At 38.9% G+C, this 27,503-nt stretch overlaps 1 protein-coding gene across 29 annotated transcripts in view; it reads left to right on the forward strand.

The window, feature by feature from the left end:
- nrxn1a (neurexin 1a) overlaps positions 1–27,503 on the forward strand; it is a 177,195-nt gene that overhangs the window by 85,216 nt on the left and 64,476 nt on the right. For 22 of the 29 annotated variants that reach the window (XM_079850567.1, XM_079850578.1, XM_079850579.1 and 19 more), the window contains 3 exons: positions 12,594–12,797; positions 15,829–15,855; positions 26,107–26,229. In XM_079850567.1, the coding sequence (XP_079706693.1) occupies positions 12,594–12,797; positions 15,829–15,855; positions 26,107–26,229 (354 nt within the window). The remainder of the gene's footprint in view (positions 1–12,593; positions 12,798–15,828; positions 15,856–26,106; positions 26,230–27,503) is intronic. The other 7 variants (XM_079850568.1, XM_079850572.1, XM_079850584.1 and 4 more) reach the window with 1 other exon arrangement.

Genomic DNA, 27,503 nt, shown 5'->3' on the forward strand with positions numbered 1-27,503 from the left:
AGTTTGGTCTTGCATTGTGTCACTTGATAATCTTTTCCATGATTGTCATGAGTGGCGCAGGGATGACGTCAAAACCCAGAAGACTAATTCGCCCCTAGTTCCCTCGAGATTAGGGGGTTTAATAATGGGGTTTTTCAATTTATGAAAGCCTGTGGTAAACATAACTTGACTATACTTTGACGTTTTGTTCTATAACATAAATTACACACACCCATACCAAAAATGTTTATTTTGAAGCAATTATGTTTATTTGTTTTATTAAATGTACTGTATGTTTCTAATAAGTAACTAGATAAGACCGTTTTGGGTGTGAATGTGTGCAATTTACATTGTAGAACAAAACATCAAAGTATCGTCAAGTTATGTTCACCACAGGCTTTATTTTACTCATAAATTGAAAAACCCCATTATAAAACCCCATACTAAAATCTTGAGGGAACCAGTGGCGAATTAGTCTTCCGGGGTTTGACGTCATCCCTCCACCACTCTATGGCCCCCCAAAACATTTGACCATATTTGGCCACCTTAGCCACACTTAAAATGTATGACTTTCATTGTATTATATCAAATAAAACTAGATAAAAAGAGTTTTTCTGATTAATTTGTGGTTGATTTGGAGTGATTTCATTTCTATTTCTTGATTTCTTTTGAAAACCTAATAAACATGTTTCTTTGTTTAAATATTTGCTTTAAAAGTGCACTATATTTCTATCAAATAAATGCCATTTGGTTTGATATTTTGTTTTTAAATATAATACATTCATACATTTTTAAGTGTGGCTTAAATTTCCAAATAACAACACTTTTTGGGGACAGACATCACATATGTTCTCATTAGCTGCGATTTTTTTGCTTAGTGCGTTGTTTCGTTTTCATCAAGGACCGAATTGGACAAGGTGTTACGAAGCATCCCTGCTTCTATGAAAGATCTGTACACTCATTCTTTCTCCCGTGATGTGTAAAGACGTGTTACTGATTCAGAGATATTCTGTCCATTATGTTGCGTAGGAGAGGGTGACATTGACCGCTTTGTTGCCTCGGCCTTAGCATAGAAAAAATATCTCTCTTTGTCAGCTCATCCTTGACAGTGCAGCTGAGCTGACGTTACTGTTACCGTGGTAATTGTGTTTCTCTTCAGTCCATGTCATCTTCAGAGAGAGCCACTCAAGCATGGATTATGTTTTTGCCTTTTGTCTCCATCCCTAGCAGAATTTTAATTCTGTTGTTTTTCCAGATGAACAAAGCGACCAGCGTTCACCCCCTGCCTGTTAAAAAGGGAGTCAGCGAGAGCTTTAAGTCCACATCCAGTTATGCATTTCCACCCCTCATAGATGCCTCCTCATATTCGGGCAGGCCTCCGTGAAGTGCTTTAAGCAATAGTGGCTAATTCTTTAATGGAAGAGCATCTCTCTTAAGCTTGTTGCTGTTGTCTGGACGCTGATATCACCCTGCAGCAAAGCCGCTACTGTGGGAAAATAACAATCAATTATATGCGCGTTGTTGAAGCTCTGCGCAGGAATTATGGAAGTGATTCGGTCAATTAACCCATTAAAGATGGGTTGCTTTGTCATCACCCAAGTAAATTTCACCACAAACAGCCGTCAGAAAGAGAATGGTGCAGTCTGGTGCAGTTTTATAGGGTGTTGCCAGCTTCCTCCAGATGCACATTTATAAGATTCCAGTCACAGAAAACAGCTTTTTGTGCAATGCTAAAATGGAAGAGAGAGAGAGAGAGAGAGAGAAAGAGAAAGACAGGCGACAGTGTTAATCTTGTCAGCAAAATTTATAATGGAAATGACAAAGATGCTTGCTGACAATAATTAAGCTATTTTAATTGAAACGTGCTTAAAATATGATGAGGCAAAGATAACCTAATAAAGTAAAATGGTTTTAGAAGAAAATCAATGCAGAAAGAATTGATTGAAATGATCTAATTACAGCATGTTGGGATTGATCTGCTTCAACTGAAAGAGCTGAACACCGGTGCACAAATATGTCCAGTATACTGTATACACAAGATACTATAACAACCGCACAGGTAGTGAAGCGAATGCAGATGATCTTCAGTGCTGGTCAGAATGTGTTACTCGTCTTTGCCATAACAACATGCTACGCAAAAGCAATATCCTGAACAATTTCTAAAATGTGGAAAATGACTTAAAGTCTCTAAAGCATGAAGAGTTCACTGTTCAGCTTATGAAAGGTAGCTAATACTTTAGAATACTCATTCTAATGCTTTTTTCCCAGTTTCCGCCTATGTTTTATATGATTTGATAAATGTTTATACTTTTTTCAAAATGTAAAAAATTTTGTTTGTGTGGTCTGCTAAAACTAATTACATTTTATTTTTTTATTTGATATAATTGTTTAATTTCAAATTATTTTAAGATAATTCTATGATATACTGTATATTTCAGTCAGAGTAAAATAGAATAATTAAAGGAATAAAAGTAAAAATTTAAATTGAAAGGAATTTTTGTTTATCTTGTGGTCTACTAAAATAAATGTTATTTTTACATTTTATTTTATTAGATAAGTAGATTTAATTTTAAATTATTATATGATAATTCTACTATTTGCTGCATGTTTTAGAGTAAAATGGACAAAAAAATGACATGACATGACTTTTTTTTTAACGAAGTCTACTAAAATGAATTGATTTTTAAAATGTTTTTTTATATCAAATCACTTTTATTTAAATAGTGCTTTATACAATACAGGTTTTTTCAAAGCAGCTTTACAGTGATATTGTTCAATAATGATTCAATGATGCAAACAGAATTAAATTCTGTTGTAAAGCACCCTACACACCGGGACGAATATCGGCGCGCGTTATTCGCCAGCGTTTTTCAACGCATTTTTTTGTGTTCACACCCAAGCGATTTTCGCTGACGATGAGCCGAGTGAACATGCAAATTCATTCCCTGACATTAGATGGCGCTTAATGTAAAACAGAAATACCCCGGTACACAAGGTGCAATACCACTCCATAACAGTTCTCTTTTATCAAGATTTTTGTAGTCGCTGTCGCGTTTGTCATATAGTTCTTTATGTTCCGACACCAACGAGACCAGCAGCTCTACATTCATCTTGCCTTGCATCTTCCTCGTCTTATTTCTTCCCGGCAGTGTAGACGCTACTTGGCGTATATCTTCTTCTCCGTTTCGTATGTGTGCTTGGCAAGACCGTTTTGTGTTTGAGCGCCCCCAAGTTGTGTTTTACTGTAACTTCACAAGCTCCAGACACGTGAGCAAAAGCGCCAATCTCATTGGTCGGACAGTTTTTGACGCGGCGCGTCAAATAAAAAAAACGAACCTGAGGCGTTTTTAAAAAAATGACGCTTTTACGCATGCCGTTTTTCGCGTCGGTGTGCACACTCACATTGGCGCCCTTTGTTTAGTCACGAGGCGTTAAACGTCGGCGAATATCGCGCGCGAAATTCGTCCCGGTGTGAACAGGCCTTAAAGCAGCTCTAAAAAGACGATACTAAAGTTATTCAGGTGAAATCAGTTCAGAGTTGATTAATTTCGGTTCAATATCTGTGTTCATCAATAGTGGAATTAGTTCAGCTGATCTGTAAAGCTGCTCTGAAGAAAACAGTGATGTCATTATGCAAAACCATTCAATTATACTTAATTATATTTAATTTCAAATTATTATATTATAATTTGGTTAGTTCAGTCAAAGTAAAACTGACAAAATTATTGAATATGAAACGACAAAAACTGTGTACACTTATAGGCAGATGGAGACAGGGTGAGTTAGGGTGAACAACAACAACAACAAAATTATGCAAAAAAAAAAATGTTCCCGTAGAGTCTGGTTATGTTCACAGTTGGCCCTGCTCAGCTGTGTGAGGTGAAATAAACTCAGTGCATAAATCCATAACCATCCAGCTGCTCTCAGTACTTGACTTGAACAAAGCATCAAAGAAAAACAAACGCCCCAGAATAACATCTGCCCTAATTTCCTTTTCTATCACTTTCTATCACTCCAAGGGCCCTAATGGGCACTTACAGTGACTAAACTTAGCGCGTAACCTCTGCTCATCCCTCAGTATCCGATAGTTTCGCAAACAGAGTTTTTACCCTACAGCACTCGTTTTGTTTAGAGAGGCGATAGGATGTGCTACAAGCGGGATCAAACAGCCGAGCCTTTATAGACTTCACTTTTATTTCCCTCAGCCACACCTGCTTGATTGCACGGTTGGCAGGTCGCTCATGTTGATTCCCAAGTCGGTATTTGTTTCATTGCCCTGGCCGCTGCGCGCTTTTAGACTTCATGAGGTGTCGTGTTGCGTGCAGAAAAATTGTAACATGCATTTACGGTGAAGGTTCCATCGGCATGCAGGAACTCACTACGAGCAAACCTGAATAATGTATGATGCCTCTGAGCCAACTCATCCTGTTTATCATGATTGTTGAACATACATTTCCCTAATCCCTGTGGCAACTATAGCTCCTGTGCACTGCAGTATTCTGGTGGGGAGGGCCTGCGGCTGCACCATGTGATTGCTGACTCTCCGGATGTCATCTAGCAAGCTAAACTCAAAGAACAGCGCAATTCAGGGAGTGGGTTAGCCTGGATGCCCACGCCTTAGCCCCGCCCACAACATTTGAGGTCGGGAAGTTCCGTCTGGACTTGGTCCGTTGTGGAGCAACTATGCTCGAACCAGAGTTGTTCGGACCAATCAAATTGTCAGGGTGGGCTTTATACGATGATGGACAGATGATCAACAGTAACGTAATCATCCACGTCACCAAAGAGCGCTTGGGTTGAATTCGTTTACAAAAAAAGATGACTGCCGCTGGAGAATTGAGATGTGTAGATTCCACCATCGCGTCTGTTATAGAAGATATCGACAGTGCATTAATTTAAAAAGAGGAACAGAGATCCGCGATCAAGGTATTTGTCGATCGGAAAGATGAATGAAGAACATACATCACTTACTCCGTTGCTCTGATTGGTTGTAGGTCTATCCAATTGAGTGCAATGGCATTTTCTTTCCTGGTTCGGTTGAAACACGCCCCATAATCACAGCCCAATGGAGCAGTATCAGACTCATATTCTGACTAGAATCTGAGTATGACGACGTCAGGCTAGGAGTGTGTATTCAGATTATGGCAGATTAGGCCTTTTGCATGATCAAATGCACTGACATGCCAATCACTCATGCAGGTGGTGATGCAAGTTTGAGTCTGGCTTGTGTCATTTCCCAATCCTGTTCTCCCTTGACTGCACCATTTCCAGTTCTTTTTCTGCTATCACTATGAATAAAATGACAAAAAGGCTGAAAATGAATTATTGAAAGGGCTGTAAGTTGACAAACTATTGTAGAGCATGCTTCAAATGGAAGGGAAAAAAAAGCTAAATAGTCTTACTGCATCTCCAATTAAAATGCTAGAAATTAGCCTTAGCAAGTCACAATTTTATTCTAAAAATAAAATGTTCACAGTAATATATTTGTTTACATTTTTCTTTTCTTCCGTTAATATCTCTGTTTCTACGCTTGGATGTTTAAGTAATTTCAAATTAAATTGCAATAAAGTGAGAAAAATTAGTTGAATCTTGTAATAACTTATAAAAAAGACTTATAAATGCTTAACTTATTTTGATAAACAGCATGTTGTTATAACTTATAGATCATATTTTTTTTTGTTTTTACAGTGCTGCAACTACATGTCATCTACCAGTCATTAGAGTATTAGTAGTTAGTTGACATAGTTGCAAAGTTACATATAATTAGTAGAATGACTGAAGTAGACTATCGAAAAAAAAGTGTAACCAAAACATTTTAAAACATAAAGATTAACTGAAATTGACAGTAACAGTAAATATACAACTAAAATCCAATTTAAAATATTAACAAAACTATACTAGTATATCAATGATACTAAACACTAGTATACACTAGTATGTGATGAATTATGATTAGGCCGGTTAATTAATTGGCACATCATGTAATTTATTCAATTAAATTGTTAATGAATTGACAGCCCTGTTTTATTTGATTTATTTATTTATTTTTATTTATTTATTTATGTTTGTCTGACAGAGTAAGTGCTTCATGTGAGATTATGTGGTAGCCTGATGGAACGGGAAAGACAGAGACGGATGAGGTATTTATTCCTGCATAACAGTGTCTCCATTTGCATGTGTTGGGCTGATCCTGCATATCAGAGGAGTTGGACAGCACCGAGCACTAAATGAAAGTAGCAACAGATGGAGGGGCAGATGGAGAGAGTGACCAGCCATGTACACTCCTTTCTACCTGCGGCCCTCCAGTTCCGTCTCTCTCATTACAGACCAGGAGAGCGGCAGTTTGAGGAGCTTTCGTGACTGGTCAACGCTTGTTGCGACAAGATTGCCCTTAATTGAGAGATCTGTGTCACTCGAAAAGATAAACTGAAGCCGTTCTAAAGCAATGGGCAGTATAATACAATAATAGTATAATAATTATATTATATATTATATTATAATAGTATAATAAGATTTTCCGTTTTTTTTCCCCCTTTTTGTTATGTGAGGGTTACATTAAATCCATTCCTATATCAGTTATTTTTTGCTACTTTTCAAATGCCTTATGTATAGATTTAGTCATTTTACATTGACTTCCAAACATAAATATGAAAAACTATTATGATCTAAACAAGGATTATAATGTTTATTGTGTGTAAATTTATATAAATATTTGTACTCAAATTGTGTATGTCCTGTTGTGACTATATATATATATATATATATATATATATATATATTATTTATAATTTTATATATATATATATATTTTTTTTTTTTTCAGAACTTTGTGTTCTTGATTATCAAATTGGTCATTACATCAGATATGAAATATGACGCATAAAGCAATCAAGGTAAATATCTATTATGGAGAGAACATTTTTATTGTGTCGATATATTAATTATGTGTATTGAGGATTTATAACATTTTATGAGTAAAATTTACTCCAAATAATTCCAAATAATTATTAAATTTTATTCCAAAAATGTTAAAAATGTCATGTCCATGACCATCATTTCTATCATAATTACACACAATCTGTAATTTTTTATGTGGTGGAAGTTGGAAGTGACATTATGAATGGAAATACTCATGATGTTTCAGAAAATTGCACACTTTTCATTTCATGCACGAGTTGGGTATTGTTAGTAGATATATTAAACTAGTCAAAGTGTGTTTTAAGAGAGTTATTTTAAGCCCACCGGGTCCAAAAGTGCCTACAGTTGAAGAAGCACCCTTTTCTAGTGTCGAAATATGTGGACAGCTGAGCTCTGTCGATCACACCTTCAATTCTGTCATTTCCCGTCCTCCCTCTGTTCCATCTCCATGCTGTTTTCCTAGCATGTTTCTTCATTTGAAACCTCTGCAGACTTCTGCGAGGCACAGAGAGCGTCACTTCCATCTTGTCCAGATTGGATGTGATGTGTGGGCTGTCGAGCGGTACGGATGCCATACTGTTGCGCTCTCCTGCTGTGTGACTGTTTGAGGAGGCAATGAGGGTCTTTCTGAACCACTGGCCATACCTCTCTTTTCATTATCCTCTCCCCTGGCGTGAGACTGCTGCACTGGAGACGAGACGGGGGCTCGTTTGTCAAGCTGTCATTGTTTTGAGGCAGCCTCCTCTCTGGAGCGGGTCTCGGTGGGGAGGGCTAAAAATTGGGCTTTAGGGTTAAAGTGGGACAGTGGGAGCTCCTGCTTGGATCAGATGGGTACCTGCTTTGTGGTTGTTAAAGTCTACATGATACTGTATTTGTAACCCTTCTCTTTCATAGATTGAACTTCTGTAATGTAGGGTGGGACTTAATTTTGGAAACCGATTGGACGATGAAAAGTTGAGGTTAAATACTTGAATGGAGCCATTGTGAAACATGGAGGTTCAGGTTAGCATCACCTTCTAGAGTGTCTCAACGGATACCAATTATACAGCTTCACCGATGTGTGTTACTTGGTTACGCACAACAGTTCTGTTGTGGCTTTCGTTGGAACTATTATTTCGTTGCAAATAGAGCAAACAGTGTTGCCAATACTTTGTTTAAACTGTAAGCTACGTCACTAAATATTACCCTTTTGTTTGTTGAACTGTTATATAAAATCCATGTCACATTTTGCAATCATGTGGATGTTCAGGAAAAATTGCATTCTGACTCGTTTAATATATTATCAACATTGAAAACAAGAACTCACACAGGATATGTTTCTGCATCAAAGAGAGTTTGAGTCTTAAATCAATCTCAGTGCACAGTCTGTGTCTATATTTGTTCTTCATGCAAGTGCTTAAACCTCACTTTTAAAGGTACATTACACGACAGTAGTGGAGTGCGATTTGCTAAGACAGCATATTCTGCAGACAACCACGCTGATTGTGTGGATGCAGTCAGTTTTGACCACAAAAGATGAGGTAATTTGATTGGATGTCATTTATTTGACTATTTACGGCACTACCATTTTCCTGTTTTTAAACTAAAGACGGCATTTTGCCTGTTAGAAATTCATGCTCTATGTTAATGTTATTTTAAGATGGGATAGAATTAAATGAACGGCAAAAATCAGCATTTTGTTCGTGTACCCCCTCTGTCACCTAACATACCCCAGTTTGGGAACCACTGCGTTACTATGATCAAAGAAGAGAATTTGTATGTTCCCACTGTACATTTGACTTCCTAGCAGTTAAAACGGTTTATATTATCATTTTTAATAAAGTGATTTAAATATTTTTTCTGCCTTAAAACTGCTGACAAGCTGTTATTTGTTATACTGTAATTATTTTGCACATAATCTATATCAGATATATTTACAATATTTGTTGTCACATCCTGTAGTTTATACATTGTTTGGAGGACAACACTAGGAAGATATTATATACAGAAAATATTTGTGTAAAAAAAAAAAAACTGTTCAAATTGACCCTGAACATTTGACCAGTACTGCACATTGGATAGATACTGTATACTCTCACATGCACCATTACTGAGCTTCATAATGTATTGATCTCTGCTGTGGCACTAAAAGATAGCATTACACATTCCTACAGGCCTCATAAATTGAGTTTAGTTACAATGACAAGCTGTTGTATGCTGGGGCTTGTTAGGTAAATCAATGTTTTGCAAGAGTTGAGACAATACTCATGCAACATGACTACGGTACCTTTTTTTAAATGGATACATTCTCACGCACTCTCTTTTCCTTGGGGGTTGAATGTACATCACATCACTGTGCTGATTAGTATGCATGCTGCCGTACTTGTGTTCCTGTCTTCGTCTTGTTTTCCGCTAGCTCGCTCTGTTGTGTTCTCGGGCTCGGCAATGGTGTAACAGAAACAGAGGATGCTGAGACAAGACAGGCATCAACATTGCAGGAAGAGTGTGTGTCTGTGGGTGTGTGAGGAAAAGGGCAGCCTAATTGGTGATAGCCTGCAGCCTCATCATCTCCAGAGCTCCCTCACAAGCGAGTGATGTGTCTGTACTGGTTCCATGCCAGATGTTGTCCTCTGGCTGAGAGGCCGGTCTTTGCACAGAAGCAGATGTGTCCAGCCTCCATTATCGTGCTAAATTATCTAGACATATACACAGTACTGAGTTCCTCATCAGACCTATTTTGACTTTTTTTTCTGCTACCTTTCTTTCTATATTTCAAAGGAAACTCTCATACTCAGCACTTCTGTGGTTTTAAGTGTCCTGTACCCATTTTCACTAAAATGGAGGCTAGTGTTCTGAAAACTTCTCAAAGTTACTTCACAAAGACTGCGTAAAGTCACTGCGTTTTTTACACAATACTTAGCAATTACCAGTTGACACAATTTGTAAATATCCAGTCATTTCAGACATTTATAATGTCACAAAAGATATCTATTTCAAATAAAAGCTTGACTTTTGGGGAAAAAAATATTGTGGTTTCCACAAAAATATTAAGCACCACAACAGATTTCAACATTAATAATAAAAATAAATAGGTAGGGATTACGGTGACCGGACAAGGAGTGCAGGAGAAGGAACAACTTAAGTAGTGAACATAACGAGGATAATTACTAAACACAGCTGATGCACATGAACTAATAATGACTGTAACCAAGGAGATGAATGAGTAGCGGGAAACTGAACAAAGAAACATGTGACATGAAAACACTCAAAGTCCATGAACAACGTGTCAAAACTGAACGTGTCATATGCCCCTCCCGGCAAGGCGCGTCCTCGCGCCGTACAAGATTGTTGACAGATGGAGAGATGGCGGAGGGTTGGGATGTGGCGAAGGGCTGGTGAAAGCAGGCGGACAGACAGATGACGACGACCAGGGAGGAGCAGGAGGTAGCATCCATGTTGGAGAAGATGGGAGGAGCGGCCAGGTGGATTGGACCAAGAGCTCAGCCATGCCGGTAGCCCAAGGCGAGTCGGCGGCGTGAGGAGCCATGATGGTGATGACATCTGGGGAACGACCGATGGCGAAGGAGCCTTGGGAGGTGGAGCACACCGTGCAGACGGAAGTCCGTGGAAGTGATGGGACGCCGATGATCTAGGCGGCTGCGACGGAGCCTCCGCGATGACCCCCAGAGATGGAAGTGGGGATCCAGAAGGCTGAGAACGAGCTGGTGTTACCGATGGCGGAGGTGGAGCCTGAAGAAGGGCGGAGCTTGCCGAAGTTAAAGGGGTGGAGTGCCGGAGAGCAGCAGACGACCCGCAAGTCCGCAGTGGAGGCGTGGCGATTTCCGACCCAGATGTAGCCGGCGGTCCAAGGGAGCCCAGTGAGGCCGAATGGCTGATGGTAAATGCTGGAGTTGTGGGGGGGAAGGAGCGCAGGCGCAGCAGCCGGGTCGAGGTGGGACAGAACGCAGCGAGGCTGGAGGCGGATCCACGGGCTCATCACACCCAGGAGAAGTAGGCTCCCAGCAGGTCCACGGTGTAACCACGCCACTGAGAGGATGATGAGGTGACACAGAGGGACTGATGGGGGGTGATGATGACTGGGTGGCAGGCTTGGCTGAGGACTGAAAATGGAGAGTGGCACAAAAACTGACAAAAAAAATAGAGCATTCCTGATGGCAGTATGTACAGGTGGTGGGAGAGGGAGGCTGGATGAGGATAACAGGTCTGATGAAGAAGATTCAGATGAGTTCAAGGGACACAGGGAAATAGACACTCAACTAAACTGTCCAACAGGTCCAGCCGGTGCTCGCTCTCAGTGGCGGGAGGGTGGGCGTGGCTCGCTTCCATCCCCTCGAACTCGATGAGGATTCCCACGGCGATGGGCGTGTTAGCCGGCTCACACCCCTGGTCAGACTCTCCATGGTGCTTCAACTCCAGGCCGATGATGTGTACCTCAAGTTGCTTCTGTCAACTGTTTCGTTACCCATATTCTTTAAAATATCTTCTGTGTTTAGCAAAAGAAAAAAAAATACATGTTTAGAACAACTTCAGGGTGAGTAAATGATAAAAAAATAAAAATAAATAGAAAACACTTCACAATATTGCTGTTTTACTGTATTTCTGATAAAATAAATGCAGCCTTAGTGAGCATAAGAGACTTATTTCAAAAACATAAAACTATCTTACCGACCACAAGCTATAATATTCTATAATAATTACAAATCCATTTCATTGTCTTTATGCCATCACAAGCTGATTCTAATGCAAGCATGAGTTATTATTTATCAAACAAAATTCATAGCAATCAATTCACAGATATTATATTTGTAAATATCAGGAGCAACTGTTATAATGGGACTGTTTATTAAACATTTTATTGGACTGTCATGTCTTAACTCCTTGAAGATTTTTTATTTTATTTGTTTGATCAAAGATCGATTTTAAAAATCGAAATATTTTGGTGGTCTTATATTCTTATGGTTTTTACTTTTGTTCCTTTAAATATATTTTTACCTGGTTTCTACCATAAAAATTGAAGCTGACATGGTGTAAAAACAAACAAACAAACCAACAAAATATTGGGGTGTATGGGAGGAGTTTTGTGAATCTGTTTTTGTTTCCAATTGATACCAGCTCAGAACCAGGTTTTATGCAGGAAACGTGCGGAGTGGCTGCAGATCTCTTTCGGTTGGAATGTGTGTCTCCTCTTCTCTTTCTGGACTGTATATCTCTGATTGAGCAGCTGGTGAGATTATGCTCTGAGACACTCTGAGACCTCGACTATCTCCCATTGCAAAATTAGTTGTCTAGAGATTCGGCTCACTAAATTGAATTGCTCTATAAAATAATTGAGATACTTATAACCAGATTAAAGCAATTGACGGCGGTAAACGGCGCTTCAAAAGCCCCTCAGCAGGAATACATTATGTGGTCTCTTCATAAACACTGCTTTGCGATATAACAAAGAAATAAAATGTGGTGTATAATGAGACTTTTTTATGGCATTTATCTTCTGGTTAGACTGAGCAGTTGTGGGCAACTGCTATGAAATGCTGTAGAGAATTTCAGTGTCTGGCAGTAAAACATTTTAGTAAGCAGTCATTCATCTGTCGCCATCAACACTGGGGTTTATGATCAGCCACGAGCTGCTGTCACTGCCCAGCACTCTCCTTTTTTTAGTGTTTCCTAAATTCTCTCTTCTCTTCTCTCTCTCTCAGATGCCACCATCCTCAGTTATGATGGCAGTAAGTTCATGAAGATCCAGTTGCCAGTAGTGATGCACACTGAGGCAGAAGACGTGTCGCTGCGCTTCCGTTCCCAGCGTGCCTATGGTGTTCTCATGGCAACCACCTCCCGAAACTCAGCTGACACTCTGAGGCTGGAGCTGGACGGAGGACGTGTCCGACTCACGGTCAATCTAGGTACATCAGCCAGTTGGAGTGCTCTCCTTAATGGCTAATTACACACATACACAACATAGCATGGACTAATTTGTTTTCTATTGTTTTCAATTTGTTCTTGATCTATCTATTGTCTGTTAATAAGTTTGAGTTTTACTATTCAGATTCATTTTTGCCAATATCTCCCTTTTAATATTCAGGTAACACCCACACAATAACTTGGCTATGGGGACTTATCATTTTCTGTACTTCTAATTATATGCACACTATAGACATATTATATTATATTTTATATTATATTTAGTGCCGGACAACGATTAATTGCGATTAATCATCTCCTAAATAAAAGTTTGTGTTTACATAATATATGTGTGTGTACTGCGTATAATTATTTTGTACATAGAAATACACACATATGCCTGTATATATTTAAGAAAAAATTGTTATTTATATATAAAATATTTATATTTATATATAATATAAATTATGTATAAATATATACAGTATATACATGCAAATATTTCCTACATTTATACATGCATGTGTGTGTATTTATATATACAAAATAATTATACACCGTACACACACACATTATGTAAACACAAACTTTTATTTTGGATGCGATTAATCACGATTAATTGTTGCCCAGCACTAATTATATTATATTATATTATATTATATTATATTATATTATATTATATTATATTATATTATATTATATTATATTATATTATATTATGTTTTTGTTCCCAGAGTATAGATAAGTGTACAGTAGACACACTTTCTCTCTCACAGATATTAAACACTTTACACACTTTGTGTTGAAGAGAAGGATGTAGAACCTTCAACGGCCAGAGTCTGCGGCCAAGCGCTCACTCCCAGATGAGCACGCTGTAGACTTACCCTACCAGAGAGTGCACAGTCCCTGCCACAGTACTGATACACAATAGTCCTACATCTGCATACTATAGACTCCCCACTAGAGCGTTACACGTGTCAGGAGTACTGACAAGCCATTGTTCCGCCCAGTACGTTTCATTTACATTTCCCCAGAAGCCACTACACTTTCCTCCCTCGGTTGCACAGCTTAATATTATACAGTCTTGCTCCACTAATAAAGTACCACCTCTGCTGTTCGCAAGTTCAAGCTAGTTCACAGTAAGTAAATTTGAACATCGGTCGTTTAAAGCTAAAAAAAGTTCCTCTGCTGAACTCTCAGAACTCTCACTAAGATGAATGCCATCCATTCCCATCTGGCAGTGTGACATACACTTGCCATTTAACATGTCCGCTTACATATAGCATGTCTAAAATCTCCCAGTCCCAGCAGGCTTAAACTTGCACACCTCAGCATGCACAAACAGACATGCACTCACACAAACACCAATAATTTCTTCTGGCCCGGAGGGTACTGCACTCGCTGTTAGGGTGGACACACGTTGCTCTCTGGCTGTTAGCGGCCACGATTTTCACTGTGGTTGACGACACGCGACGAGCTGCAGCCTCATGGGAAAAAGATAGAGCTGGATTTGTGTAATGTTCTGAATTCCTCTCGGCCCTCCACTCCATCATAGCACACACTGAAGCATGGACAGCCCGGGCTGAGCACGAGAAATATCGATTCTCCATTCCAGAAGTACGCTTTGCAAAAGATAGTAATGGGAAATGGGGCCTCCTCACAGGATTCAAGCAAGGGTTTATATTATACAGTACCAACCAGAACAAAAGCTATTGTGTTGTGCTGTTCAGTAAGGAGTCTCAGCGGTACTGTACTTTTTAGCGTTTAAAGACAGCTCACCTTGAGTTTTTAGGTTTTAGTATTAAGGCAGATTCACATGGGAACATGGGGTTTGGAAAAGTAGCTGTAGGCTGAACATCCTGAATGTTAATAAGTGATATCAGGGCTCAACAATAAGGACTTTAAGTGTGAGTTAAAAGTTGACAGTTTTACAAAATGTTAAGCTTAATGTAAAGGTTTTAAAAATGTGTTATATTATAGCTGTATAATTTCTAAATAAATAGATGAGTTAATATTGGATGATTTATTATATATATATATACATATTAGTTTGGTGGGACCAGTTAAGATGTTGGCAGCGAAAAAAACATCCTTGTTGTTGAGACCTGAATAGAATTTATTTAAAAGCAGTATTAGTAGCATTAATAATGATCCTGTCAGGATCTAGCCTTTAGGGAAATTACCGAGAGGTGTGTTCTTTATTTTCATGCACACACTCAAACCTCACCCATACTGGCTTTCCTTACAGCTTCACTGTGAGAACCCTCCATACGACGTGTTATTCCTACAGTTCTTCTCACATGCAAGCAGGAAAAGTGAACCTCACGTCAAGGGCTGTGGGTTTTTTCGGAGTGTTTTTATCTACAGGAGCATTCTGAATTCAGCTCTTCTCCCAGGAGGCTAAGGCTTACCGTGGACATGCTCTGGTGCTCTGCTGCGACATGTCCATAAACACACGTTTTTTCCTCTCCCTCTTATCTTGCGGCCCTTTTCCCATTTCCAAATTCGTCAAATGTGAGCCGTTCTTTAATTCGTCTGATTTTACTCATTAAAGGGAAATGGTTTTAAAAATGTGCATATGAGAGCATCAGCAGCAGCATTGGCGAGGACAGGCTGTTTCTCTGGCAAGATTCTCTCTCTTTCCTCTTCCTGTGCCGCTTTCTGAGCTAACCCAGAGAGCAAATTAATCAATTACCTCTGAATATTCAGTAGTCCCGAGACTAGTATGGAACTGGGCATAATCACATTTCAATACATGCCAAATTTCCCTAATTCTAAATATATTATGGCACAGTGAAGGCATGAATATTCATTAGCACAGGCAGCGAGTCTGTATCCACTCCAACTGGGGTTTATTATCGGCACACTGGAGGTAGAAAAGAAAGAGTGCGTATCTGGTCAGCGAAACAGCGCCTCTCCGCTCCACTTGGTTTGCGTGTCCGTCCCCAGTTTGTTGGCGATGTGTTGTAATGGATGTCTGCAGTCATAACCTTGAAGGCTGAATTTACATCTTGTCTGTTCTCCCCCATCTAGACTGTATCAGGATAAACTGTACTACCAGTAAGTGACTCTTCCCCTCTCTTCCTCTTCTCTCTGCCTCTGATACTGAACCAAAGCGCCCTCTGTGTGTGTACTCTTCATTTGTATGTATGTGCGTGTGCGTGTATGGTTTCAGAAGTGTAAAACATTGCGGTTACGAAGCCTCTGTGTTGCGGCCAGCAGGGCTTTGAGTGGTGTTTCCAAAGTGCGAGCGAACTGTCAGGTACGGCTAGTTTTTGCCTGTGGGCTGCAGGAGCCTTCAGGCTCCCTGGCAGCCATTTTCTAGGAATGTGAGAAATGGAGCTGACTGGAATGAGAGGAGAGGCGATTAAGTTTCTCACTCACAGATCACACTCCAGCTCACGCAGTTTCCAATAACCCTCGCAAAGATCATTTCCTCTGAGAGCCTCTCCTCAAATCCCTCCTCAGCCCCGAACTTGACAGCCAATGACTGCCTCTTGGTTTCCTTCCCTCATCTTTTTGTTGCTTCCTGGTCACTGCAGAAGGAGAGCCCATCAGGAAGTGTTGGGAGGAGAAAAATGAGGCTATTTTTTTTAACTGTGTGATTAATGTCTATATTGAGTATTTACAACTTACCTGTTGTTCTTGTTCCATGCTCATATGGATTTTAATTTCTTTCTTCTAGGAATAAAAAAATTGATACAACATACATAGAGCAGCTGTTACACTCAAATAAAAAAAGAATAGTTATAGTAATGACAGTAATTCATATGCATGCGCAGGGCCTGAAATTAACACCCGACCACACGCCAAATGCGGGTGAATTCTGCAATTGGCGGGTAACACTGTCAATCTACCTGCCACACTGGCAGGTAGCCAATAAGAATCGACCCTTCGCGGGGAGTTTGATTGACGGCTATCTGGCCAATCACAATCCGCCGAATCCGCCTTTTTTTTTTGTCCGACAAAGCAGTCAGGAGAGTTCAACGTTGGATGATTTGAACTTGAAAAAACGGAGTGTACCGAGTAGACCTACTGACATCTTTCCGCAGTTAAAACTTCATTCCTTCTTATGTTCATTCATGTTTATTTTATGCTATAAATTAACTAGAAAGAAGAGATGATCGGTTCACAAGCAGGCACCACAGCGATCTGTAAAGACACATTACAGAGCCACAAAAACGGTAGCCTATTGTCTAAATTTCTTTAAAAATGACCAAATTTTAACGTTGATACTTTGTTTAAATTCAAAGTAACCAGGACTGTCTTGTCTGTCAGCGTGTTGTCAGTGTCCTCCTCTCTGCTGCGCGATGTGTTTTTCATTGCGTGAGATCATGGTTTGGCGTGAGCGCGGTGTAGCTTGTCGGACATAGCAACAGTAACTAAAGCGGCTGGGTCATTCTATATAGATCAGTGGCTGGGTCTTTGCGGTTTTTTTTTTTTTTTTTTTTTTTTTTTTTTTTTTTTGCAACTGTTGTTATTTGACATTTAAACGAAGTCAGCCATACGCACCAAACGCGAATATGCGTCTAAATTCGCGCCTGACGCGCTATTCGCAACATAACGGTTCCTGAACGCTGTAACTAACAGCTGCCCAGCGATCAACACAGCCGCGTGTGATTTGTTTACATAGTACGAGCTGCACTCGGTCTATATCTGTATTCTAAGAGTTATTATTACTTGTATGGATCTCGTTAATAACTTGACAGCACTTAAATGTGTATTCTTACAAGTTAAAGAACAAATGTTTGTGCAGTTCCTTTTTTTTTCACCTTTTATGAGGCAAAAAAAAACAAAAAACAAAAAAAAACTGGCTGGTAAAAAGTCACTGTGGCGGGTGGATTTTTAAATCCACCTGCCACAGTGGCTGGTGGTCAAAAAAGTTAACTTCAGGCCCTGTGCATGCGCTATATTTCAGTCATACAATATTATGTATAAATGAAATGATTTGCTGACCGTCTTCCTCTCCAGTCAGCTGTTAAATGGAGAACTGCTGTGACCAGATCATTGAATCAACCGTGATTCATGAACAAATCAGTCTGATTAGTGAACCACATCAGCCCGTTCAAAGAAACCCATTTAAAAGAGCCAATTGTGCACTGATTTGGTTTTATGTTTAGCTTACTGATTCAATGATAGTCACAGTTATTCTTTCTTTTTTTTGTAGCTTAATAGGTGTGATCTGTCACAAAATAAAGTATTTATTGTGTTAATTATTTATGCTAAATTAAATGATTTATGGTAGGGGTGAATTCAGGATAATTTGGAAAATTGACTGGGAAGAAATATGAATAAACCCCTTTAACCTTTTGCACTATATACATTTTTGTACATATACACACCCGGCTGTTAGTGCATTCTAACATAGTCACAACTAACAATATATTTTGCCAAAAAATAAATAAATAACACAGATTTTTACTGTTTGCTTGAAATATCCCTTTAACTGGAAACAGACGTTTTGTGTTAGAAAGGGAGTGGAAGAAAAAAAAAGTGATGTGAGGAGAAAGATAGGTGTTCTCCATCTCTGCAGGCTTTGCCAATCTATTTTTTTCATCTCTTTTATTTTATTTTATTTTTTATTTGAGAACTCTAGCCTACCCTGGCATTGATTCTCCAGAAGCCTCAGGGTAATTAATATCAGTCTCTAAAGTCTCTTTCAAAGGAGTCTTTGTTTGTTTTTGTGTTTGCTTGTTTCCGGTGCAAATCTCTTTGAGTGACTCATCATAGAGTCTTATGTCCCCAAACTGCCATTGCTCATTCATATTCAAAGAATGAACGTAATGATCAGTTCCCTCATCATCAAACTAATACGGCTCTGCATCCAAATTTGGCCTTCAGAAACATTGGCTTCGTGCTGTTGCATAGTAATAACAGCTCATTTGTTAATTCACAGAGTTTCTTGTCCAATCAAAAGCATCCAAAGATTGCAAGGATTGTACCATCTGATAAAGTGCTTTGTCTCTTGGTCTTACCGAGTGTATTTTGTTTGTGCGTCTTAACAGGCTTTTGTGAGCGTTATTGTTTTGTTATTTCGTTGCAACCCTGAGCTCAGTATATTGGCTCGTTTGACAATGAGGCAGTTGTCTGTGTTAACCTGAATGCCCAAGATAACAAAGCACCTGAGCTTCCTCGGGGGGCTTTTTTTCCACATCCGTTCGTCTACTCCCTCTGCATAATGGGAGCACAACACACTACCAGACACAGCAGTCTTGTAAACAGGCCAGTGACAAATTAGGGTGCACGTTGTTAGATTTTTTGCCACGATTCTGCTGTTTGAGACCAGGGATTGTGAAATATTTAATATTTCTAGTTCTTTCGTCATTGGGCAAATTTAGCAGTCTTGAATCTCTTAGTATGACATGCCTGTCCTCAAATAAGGATGTCAGACCGGACACAGACTGCCCAGTCAATGATGTATATCGTAAAATCTGTTGATGTCTCACAGTCTGTCTTGGCTTTTCTCACTTGGCTCATATCATGCGATCTGACAAGCTGATTCGTAGCTACAAAGCATTTCCGTGCACTTGAAAAAAAATTCAGTTTGACCAAATCAATAATTCTTATGACATTCTTTTTTAATGTCATGTAAACGCTTTAGACTAACTGAAATCATGCTGTTATTTTTTGTTTTTTTGTTGTGATTGTACCTCGGCTTCGTCCAGCATGTGCATTGCCATTCGAAAGTTTAACTTTGATACGATTTTTTTAACGTTTTTAAACATTTGATAAAAAATACAGTCAAAACAGGAATATTATGAAATATTATGACAATTTTCCTATTTTAATATATTGTCAAATGTAATTTATTCCTGTGATTGCAAAGCTGAATTGTCAGCATCATTAATCCAGTCTTCAGTGTCACATGATCCTTCAGAAATCAGTCTAAAATGCTGATTTGCTGCTCAAGAAACATTTTTTAACTTAAAAACAGTTGTGCAGCTTTATATTTTTGTGCAAACTCTGTTATATTTTTTCATGAATAGAAATTTATTTAAAAAAAAGTATTTTGTAACAAAATAGAAATATATTTTTTGTATATTTGTATTTTGTAACATTATAAATGTCTTTTGCAATGCATCCTTGCTGAATAAAAGTGGTAATTTTTTATTTTTATTTACTGACCCCGAGCTTTTAAAAAATAGCATACGCACATAAAACAGACTACAGTTGTCCTCATCATTCTGCTCTTGTTCTAAAAGACAGAGGTGACTCACAGTGTGTATTTAATCCTTCAAATATTTGATTACACATTGTGTCATGTATGCTTAGACAGATAAAGACTGTATCTCGACTACGCAATAACCTGCTGTAGCTCAATTATAACTGTCAATGTAAATGCTCAGAGAGATGGACTGCACATAGGAGAGATTCACAAAGGGTGGATTCTTGATTAAAAATGGCTAGACAGACCACAGCGGAATGGAACAGAATATGTTTATAGGTACATTAACTTCCATGTACCAGATGGACTGAATACATTTGAGATGCTTATGTCATCCCCAGAATTATCTGATCCAGTCCATCTTTTTAAAATGGACATTGATCTGACATGCAGCATATCAAAAGTTGAACTATATGATTCAAAAATAGCACAGGTGAAATGCAAGAACACATCCTGTGTGAACAAATCCTTGCATGTCCCCTAACAGATCTCATGAACGAACTCCAGCCTGATTATTTAATAACACCTTGTGCAGAAGCGCATTTACCGACGACAAGGGGACGACATTTCGATGCATTCAGAGCATCCTTTACTAGAATCAAGAGATTCATGTGAATTCAAAAGGACCTCATTTCTCTGAAACAGCCTCCTCCATAAATATGCAGTAGGGTTGCCATTTGCTGAAGCGGTAGTGTTCATAAATATGCAGTGGCGATGCTCCTGTTTAATTTGTGATGCAGATAGAACGGCGGACAGGGTGAATAGCAATGCTAGCCCTCCGAGCCTGATCTCACTGTGTTTGTTTGTCTGTTTTTTACTGATCTTTACATGGTGTGGCTGACTGTATAAGTCTCACATTGTGAGTCCAATGAGAATAGTATTAAAAGGCCATTTATTTATTAAGGTCCCACAATCTCAGCCCTAACCTGGCCTAATTTCTGAGTGATAGAGCAGATGGTCACATCATGATGTCCCCCATTCCATCACAGCCTCAGTATCCCAGTTTGCCGCAGTTATGTTCAGATCTGGGCAGGATGGATGACTTTGTTTGAACCACTGGGCATCGGACCCAAAGCCTTTTATCCCACATGATTGGCTCTTTAAATGATTTGTTGCTTCCTGATGAAGGCCCAATTTTGTCTCCGAATGCGAGCCATCAGGAGTCCCATGGGTTCGAGAGGATACTCTGTCCTCTCAACAACTCATTTGTGTACCAAATGTATGTGCTTTTACCCCAATGGGACTAGCATTCTGGTGACGTTCAATAAAGTTAACAGAACATCCTCACCTGAATCTATTCCTAGGAGGGTTGTGGGGAGAACTGTTGAAATGGGCCCAAGCCATCAAGCACTCACCTTCACGAAGCACAGTGTCTTGTTGATTGCACTGGGTGTTTTGGCATTGAAGAAGCAAAACAGCTCTCGCTTGACGATGTGCGAAACACAAAGATGCCGGGAGCTGTCAGGATCCTCCACATCTCCCTCACAGTTGGGCATCTACCCACACAGTAAGGAGCCTTGGGAGATAATTATACACAACTACTTATGAACAGAGAGGAAGTTGGAAAAGGTGTGAATGGTCCCATGAAAACCACAGGAACCAATTCCACATCGATAGTGAAGAAGGAAGCCTGGATATTTCTGACGAGTGGTTTGTCACCCGTCGATACAGGTTGGGTAAGAGGTCTCGTAAACAAATCAGAAATGGAAACGTTTCGCACGGTAGTCCCCTGCAGGGAGTTTACCTTTAACACAACACACAGAAGAAGAGTCTGACTCTGCTGTGTGCTGCTTGTTTACATTCTGTTATTTCAATTTACAAGTCACTCAGGAAGCGGATTCAGTAAGATTTTTTTCCAGAACGTTTATCAACAGTGTCATTCATTTTGAGTTTATTGCATTTTTTCCCCTCGGAGGAACTGAAAGGGAAACAGTATCAGTTTGATAAATGTGTGCATCAGAAACAGGTTGGCCATCACTGGTTAGGTGTCAGTACGATTTTTTGATATAGCCTGTCCCCCGGTTTCACAGACAAGGCTTAAGCCTATAGTCCCAGAATAAAATGCATTATTGAACTGTTTAACTGAAAGCAACTTGCACTGACATATCTTAAAATATATATCGGTGTCAAGATGCACACCAGTAATGTTTTTCTAAGGCACGTTTATAAAAGCCACTTAAATGTCCTAATTAAACTAAGGCCTAATTCTGGCTTAATCTAAGCCCTGTCTGTGAAACCGGGCCTGAATTTCTTTAAAGAAATCAATACTTTTATTTAGCAAGGATGCATTCAATTTATCAAAAGTGACAGCAACGACATTTATAATGTTACAAAAGAATCTATTTAAAATAAATGCTGTTCTTTTGAACTTTCTATTCATCAAAGATTCTTCAACAAACAAATGTTATGGTTTCCACAAAAAATATTTTCAACTGACAATAATAAGAAACTTTTATTGAGCTCCAAATGATCATATTAGAATTATTTCTGAAGGATCATGTGACACTGAAGACTGGAGTAATGATGCCGAAAACTCAGCTTTGCATCACAGGAATACAGTTTATTTTTAAATGTATTCAAATAGACAAACAGTTCTTTTAACCTCTAATAATAAAATAATTCACAATATTACAATTTTACGGTATTATTGATCAAATGAATGCAGTCTTAGAGAGCATAAAATACATTAAGCATTAAAAACAGGGCATTGATGGCAGCCATTTTCTTTTTTCCTAGCAAATTTGAAGAAAAAAAGAAACACACACACACACCCTTAGGAAGTGAAAAGAAAGCCTTTCCATTTTTGGTAAATTTAAGAAACAGGCCATGGATGGTGGCCATTTTGTTTTTTCAAGCACATGTAGGCGTTCATAGATTTTTAAGTCAATTCAACCCTCAAAATATATGGTGATATCTGTCTTGTTGCATCTTTTTTTTTTTTTTTGTGCTCAAGGACACAGCTTCTTATTGTCTGTATCTATGTCAAAAAGACAGAATCAGGGATTCTGACCAAAAGGAGATGTATTATTTAATCTCCCGTGGAGAAACAGAAGCAGGGGCTTTTCATGTTTGAACAGCCTGCTATTGTGCAGTCTCAACTCTGTTTTTTATATCCTCATTAATTATCTGTGCCAGCCATAGCTACTACTGTCATTTGTGTGTGTGTGTGTGTGTGTGTGTGTGTGTGTGTGTGTGTGTGTGTGTGTGTGTGTGTGTGTGTGTGTGTGTACGTGTGTTTATGAGCGTTGTTCTTCTTCTGACACGAAGAACAAGCCGTTGCCAATTAGGGACTCTGCCTCCCCCAGGGTGACAGTGTGTTCAACCAAGAGAGTGCTGTCACATCAGCTCATGGGTTGTTAATATGGTCTGAGTGTCAGCAGGATGAAAGATGTATATTTAGAAACCAGTGGGGTCACTATACGCTCTTGGCTAAATCAAGCTATAGGTTGAGAGCAGCATTTTGGCTAGTTAGAGGTTTGCACTTCAGGGATCCATATTTCCACCTTGGGTCTCTGACATTTATAGTTGCACCATCGAAATGGTTCGGCTGTTCGGATTTTGATGACCTTTAAATTATTTTCTATAAAAACTGCTTCATACGACAGAATGAAATGTGAGGCGTATTGGTTTAAGGTTGTAGTTTTATGTTATGGTTATTTATCATGCTGTGATTTGAAAGTTAATGTTTTAACCTGCTCTGCACCATGAACAACAAAAAAGACAGTTTCCTCCTGTTTGAATTATGATTTAGCAGAACATTTCCTTTTATTATCAGTTACCATAATTCCTAATAAATTAAACCCCTCACACACATGGGTGGTCGCGGACAGGTGCGGAGGACACAGTCAATACCAGTGTCAGAACTGTATTTTATTATAAAGGCAAGGGTCAATATTTTCCTCCTTGAATTGATCTTCAGCGGCATTTTTTACCTTTATTTTGTACTTGTAAATGTTTACCTACCATACATATTTTTTAACTCACAGTATGCCATCTTGAACCATTTTATAATAAATATAAAGAATAAAATTATATAAATATATAAAAATGTAGGGTAAAGAGTAATTACCTATAAAAAAAAGATGTGTGTGTGTGTGTGTGTGTGTATGCATGTATGTATGTATGTGTGTGTGTATATATATATATATATATATATATATATATATATATATATAATATTATTATTATTATTATATATATATATATATATATATATATATATATATATATATTTTTTTTTTTTTTTTTTTTTTTTAATGTCTATGGCTTTTTTGTCACTTTCGACAGTATATTATATTAATTATATTATATCCTCATTTTGTTTGTTTTTCTATTTTTTACCCTCACACTTCAGCATTTCACATTTGATAGCATTTTTACCCTGGTTAATTTCTGACCCTGGCTGATATATTGTGAAAAATAGAAAAATGTAGCTGTAACACATCCATATTTTAAATTTGTCGGACGATCAAAGAGTTTGTAAAATGACTTTAGCATTGCTGATTAGTCAGTCCCAGTAGAGCTGAATTACTGTGTCCTCAATATGAAGATCGTCCTGTCTCAAAATGGCTGCCTGCGCTTGTTTCACATGGGTATCGTTCTCAGCTGGATGAGCTAGATATCAATGCATCTCATCTCTCCTGGCCTAGATGTGTGTGTGTGTATGTGTGTGTATGTGTGTGTGTGTGTGTGTGTGTGTGTGTGTGTGTGTGTGTGTGTGTGTGTGTGTGTGTGTGTGTGTGTGTGTGTGTGTGTGTGTGTGCGCGTCTAGTCTGTGTTCTCCTGCTAGCCCTGTCCTGTCAGAGCTCTCTAGCCAGCCTCTGCCCACCTCTGTCTTATTTAACTCTGCCCTCTCTCTCCACCCTGGGAGATGAGAATCAAAGTGACCGGACACACGCAACCATCTGCCCCAGTTCCATGGCAACAAGCTGCCCTCCCAGACAGAGGGAGAGGCTTTTTGTCTTTGCTGCTTGCTAGTTTATCTGAACACTCCGTCCTAATAAAGGCATAGCAGCCGTGGACCTTTAGCTGTCTCTCCAGCTGTCCAATCACACGCTGTCACCTTTTCACATATATCCTTTGTGCAGCAATGGTCAGAGGCCTAAAAAAAGCACATGTCATGTCTTGTATATTGCCGGAGGCTTAATAGTGCTGCCCTTAGTGTTTCCTCTCAGTGGTGGCTTTTTCTTAGATCTGCAGAGATTCCTTTAGGTGGCGTTGTTGTGCAGTCTGAGACCTTACATGCTGCTGCTTTTCTTTCCCTCAGAGCTGGCTGATCTGGATTCATAGTAATTGAGAGCAGGGAGGGATAGAAAATCGATTGGGAGCCTGGCAGTTCTTTAATGGCAACTCTTTTTACCTGTTATCAAGTGAGATGGGCTGCAGGGGCCCCTGACAATGACACGCTGCCCTCTTAGCGGCAGTCTGACTGATGAGGAGAGACAACGACGTGTCAAAGAGAGCCAGAGCGGCTGAAATCACAAAGCCTGCAGGCTCCTCTTCGCACGCTCTGATCATCTAGTGGAAGCTCGATTGGAGCCCGGAGGTCCGGGGGCCCCGTCGAACACGACGCACGTGTTCACGGGACAAGGGGGAGGCTCTACAGCCGAGAAATTGCTTTCTCGAATTGAGTTTACAGTCTGTAGGTTTTTTGGATGTGCTTCCTAAACCGCTCAGGAATTGTAAGGACGTGAGAAGCATATGCAGCCGAACATCACTCGACTGAAATAACAGACGCAGGTCGGTTTCCTCAAGGAGGGCCGTCATAAAAAACAGTTGAATGGCTCCATCTGGTGGCGGAAGTGGGATAAAACAGTTGAGTTCACTTCATGTATTGTATGCTAACAAATCGTTTTTTTTGTTGTTGTTTTTTTTAAGGATGAGACCGAATTCATTACAGGGCTGGCCACAAGACCACAGGACATTCAGTAGATAGAATAAAATGTGTGAATGTGATGTGTGACAGAATCATTTCCTCTGCTGTTTATCTATGAACCCTCTTTTCTTTTTCTCTACATGGATATCAGTCACCTCTCTACACCCCCTTTTTTTAGTTTATCCCGTTTCACAACCCCTTGCTTCCTCTGTCTCTCTATCACTCTCTCTCTTTCTACCTTCTGTTAACCGCTGTGTGGGACATGTTATAGGTAAAGGTCCAGAGACCATATTTGCGGGCCAGAACTTGAATGACAACGAATGGCACACAGTTCGTGTCGTCAGAAGAGGCAAAAGTCTGAAGCTAATGGTGGATGACCTGCAGCCATCTGAAGGTACATCATATTCTCAAGTATTTGAGTTTGATAATGAGCATCCTATGCCCTTTAGAGCACTTGAAGTGGATAGATTAAAGTGTGCAGAGCGTTATTGTCTGACCCTATACGAACATATACGTCACCGATACTTTGTTTTGGATTAAAATGTTAACTTAAATTAACATAACAAAATTCAAGATTGCTATAGATTGCAAAATTCAAGATTTTCTCTGATAAAAAATGTTTTTTACTTGGATTATGAAAATATGTAAATATTTCTTGCTATATGGATGTATAAAAAATTATATACACTACCATTTAAAAGTTTGGGGTTGATAAGATTTATTTGATGGACAAAAAAATATATATATATATTTTAAAATATATATATTCAGCAAAGCTGAATTTTCAGCAGCCATTACTCCAGTCTTCACTATTAATGTACAGTCTTTACTGTCACTTTTGATAAATGGAATGCATTCTTGATAAATACAAGTATTTATTTCTAATTACAACACTTATCCTGAACTTTTGAACAGTAGTGTAATTTAATCAATATAAATTATATAAAATATGTAATGCTTTCCTTGTTGATATAGTCCTTAGGTGTATGTAAGATTAAAACAAAACTCACCTGTGACTTCAAAATATGTAACCACAGGTATTTTATATGTATATAAATTGATTTATATAAAATAATAAATAATTTCTTTGTTGATAAAGTTTCTGGGTGTAAGAGAGAGTTTTAAAATCCCATGTAATATGAATAAACCACCTGTAGTTTGAAGAAGAATGAATGGGACATGCCACCCAGCGTTACATGATCATAATTATTTCCTTTAAGTAATCATTGCACTTTGCTAATAGTCTTGTGAAAGAGCCGATCATGAAGGGATTGAGTGGCTCACTTTCCGATAGCCTTCCCTCAGTGCTCCTCAAGGGGCAAAAACACCTTTTGCAATTTGCCCAGTAAATTAACGTCAAATGAAAAAGGTAGTGCTTTCCCACAGTGCAGTACAATCATCTTTAGTTTCTGGCTGAACTTACTAGTGTGTAGTCGACACTTTGAAATATACTTGGTATTTTCTTTAATGCTGATGCTTTCAGAGACCAAACCACTGAGGGAATACATTATACTCACATAACCTTCCTGATTTTAGAGTCAAAGAGCTTTCTCTTGGGAAGCTTTAAAAGAGGTTTTTAAAATATTTAAAGACCTTTTTCACTTCCACTGGTTTACAGAAATATGAAGTTCACATTTTTTCCTTCAAATTGCCTGAAATACTTCTGAC

This window comes from Squalius cephalus (genome assembly GCF_949319135.1).
Source record: "Squalius cephalus genome assembly, chromosome: 19".
Lineage (NCBI taxonomy): Eukaryota > Metazoa > Chordata > Actinopteri > Cypriniformes > Leuciscidae > Squalius > Squalius cephalus.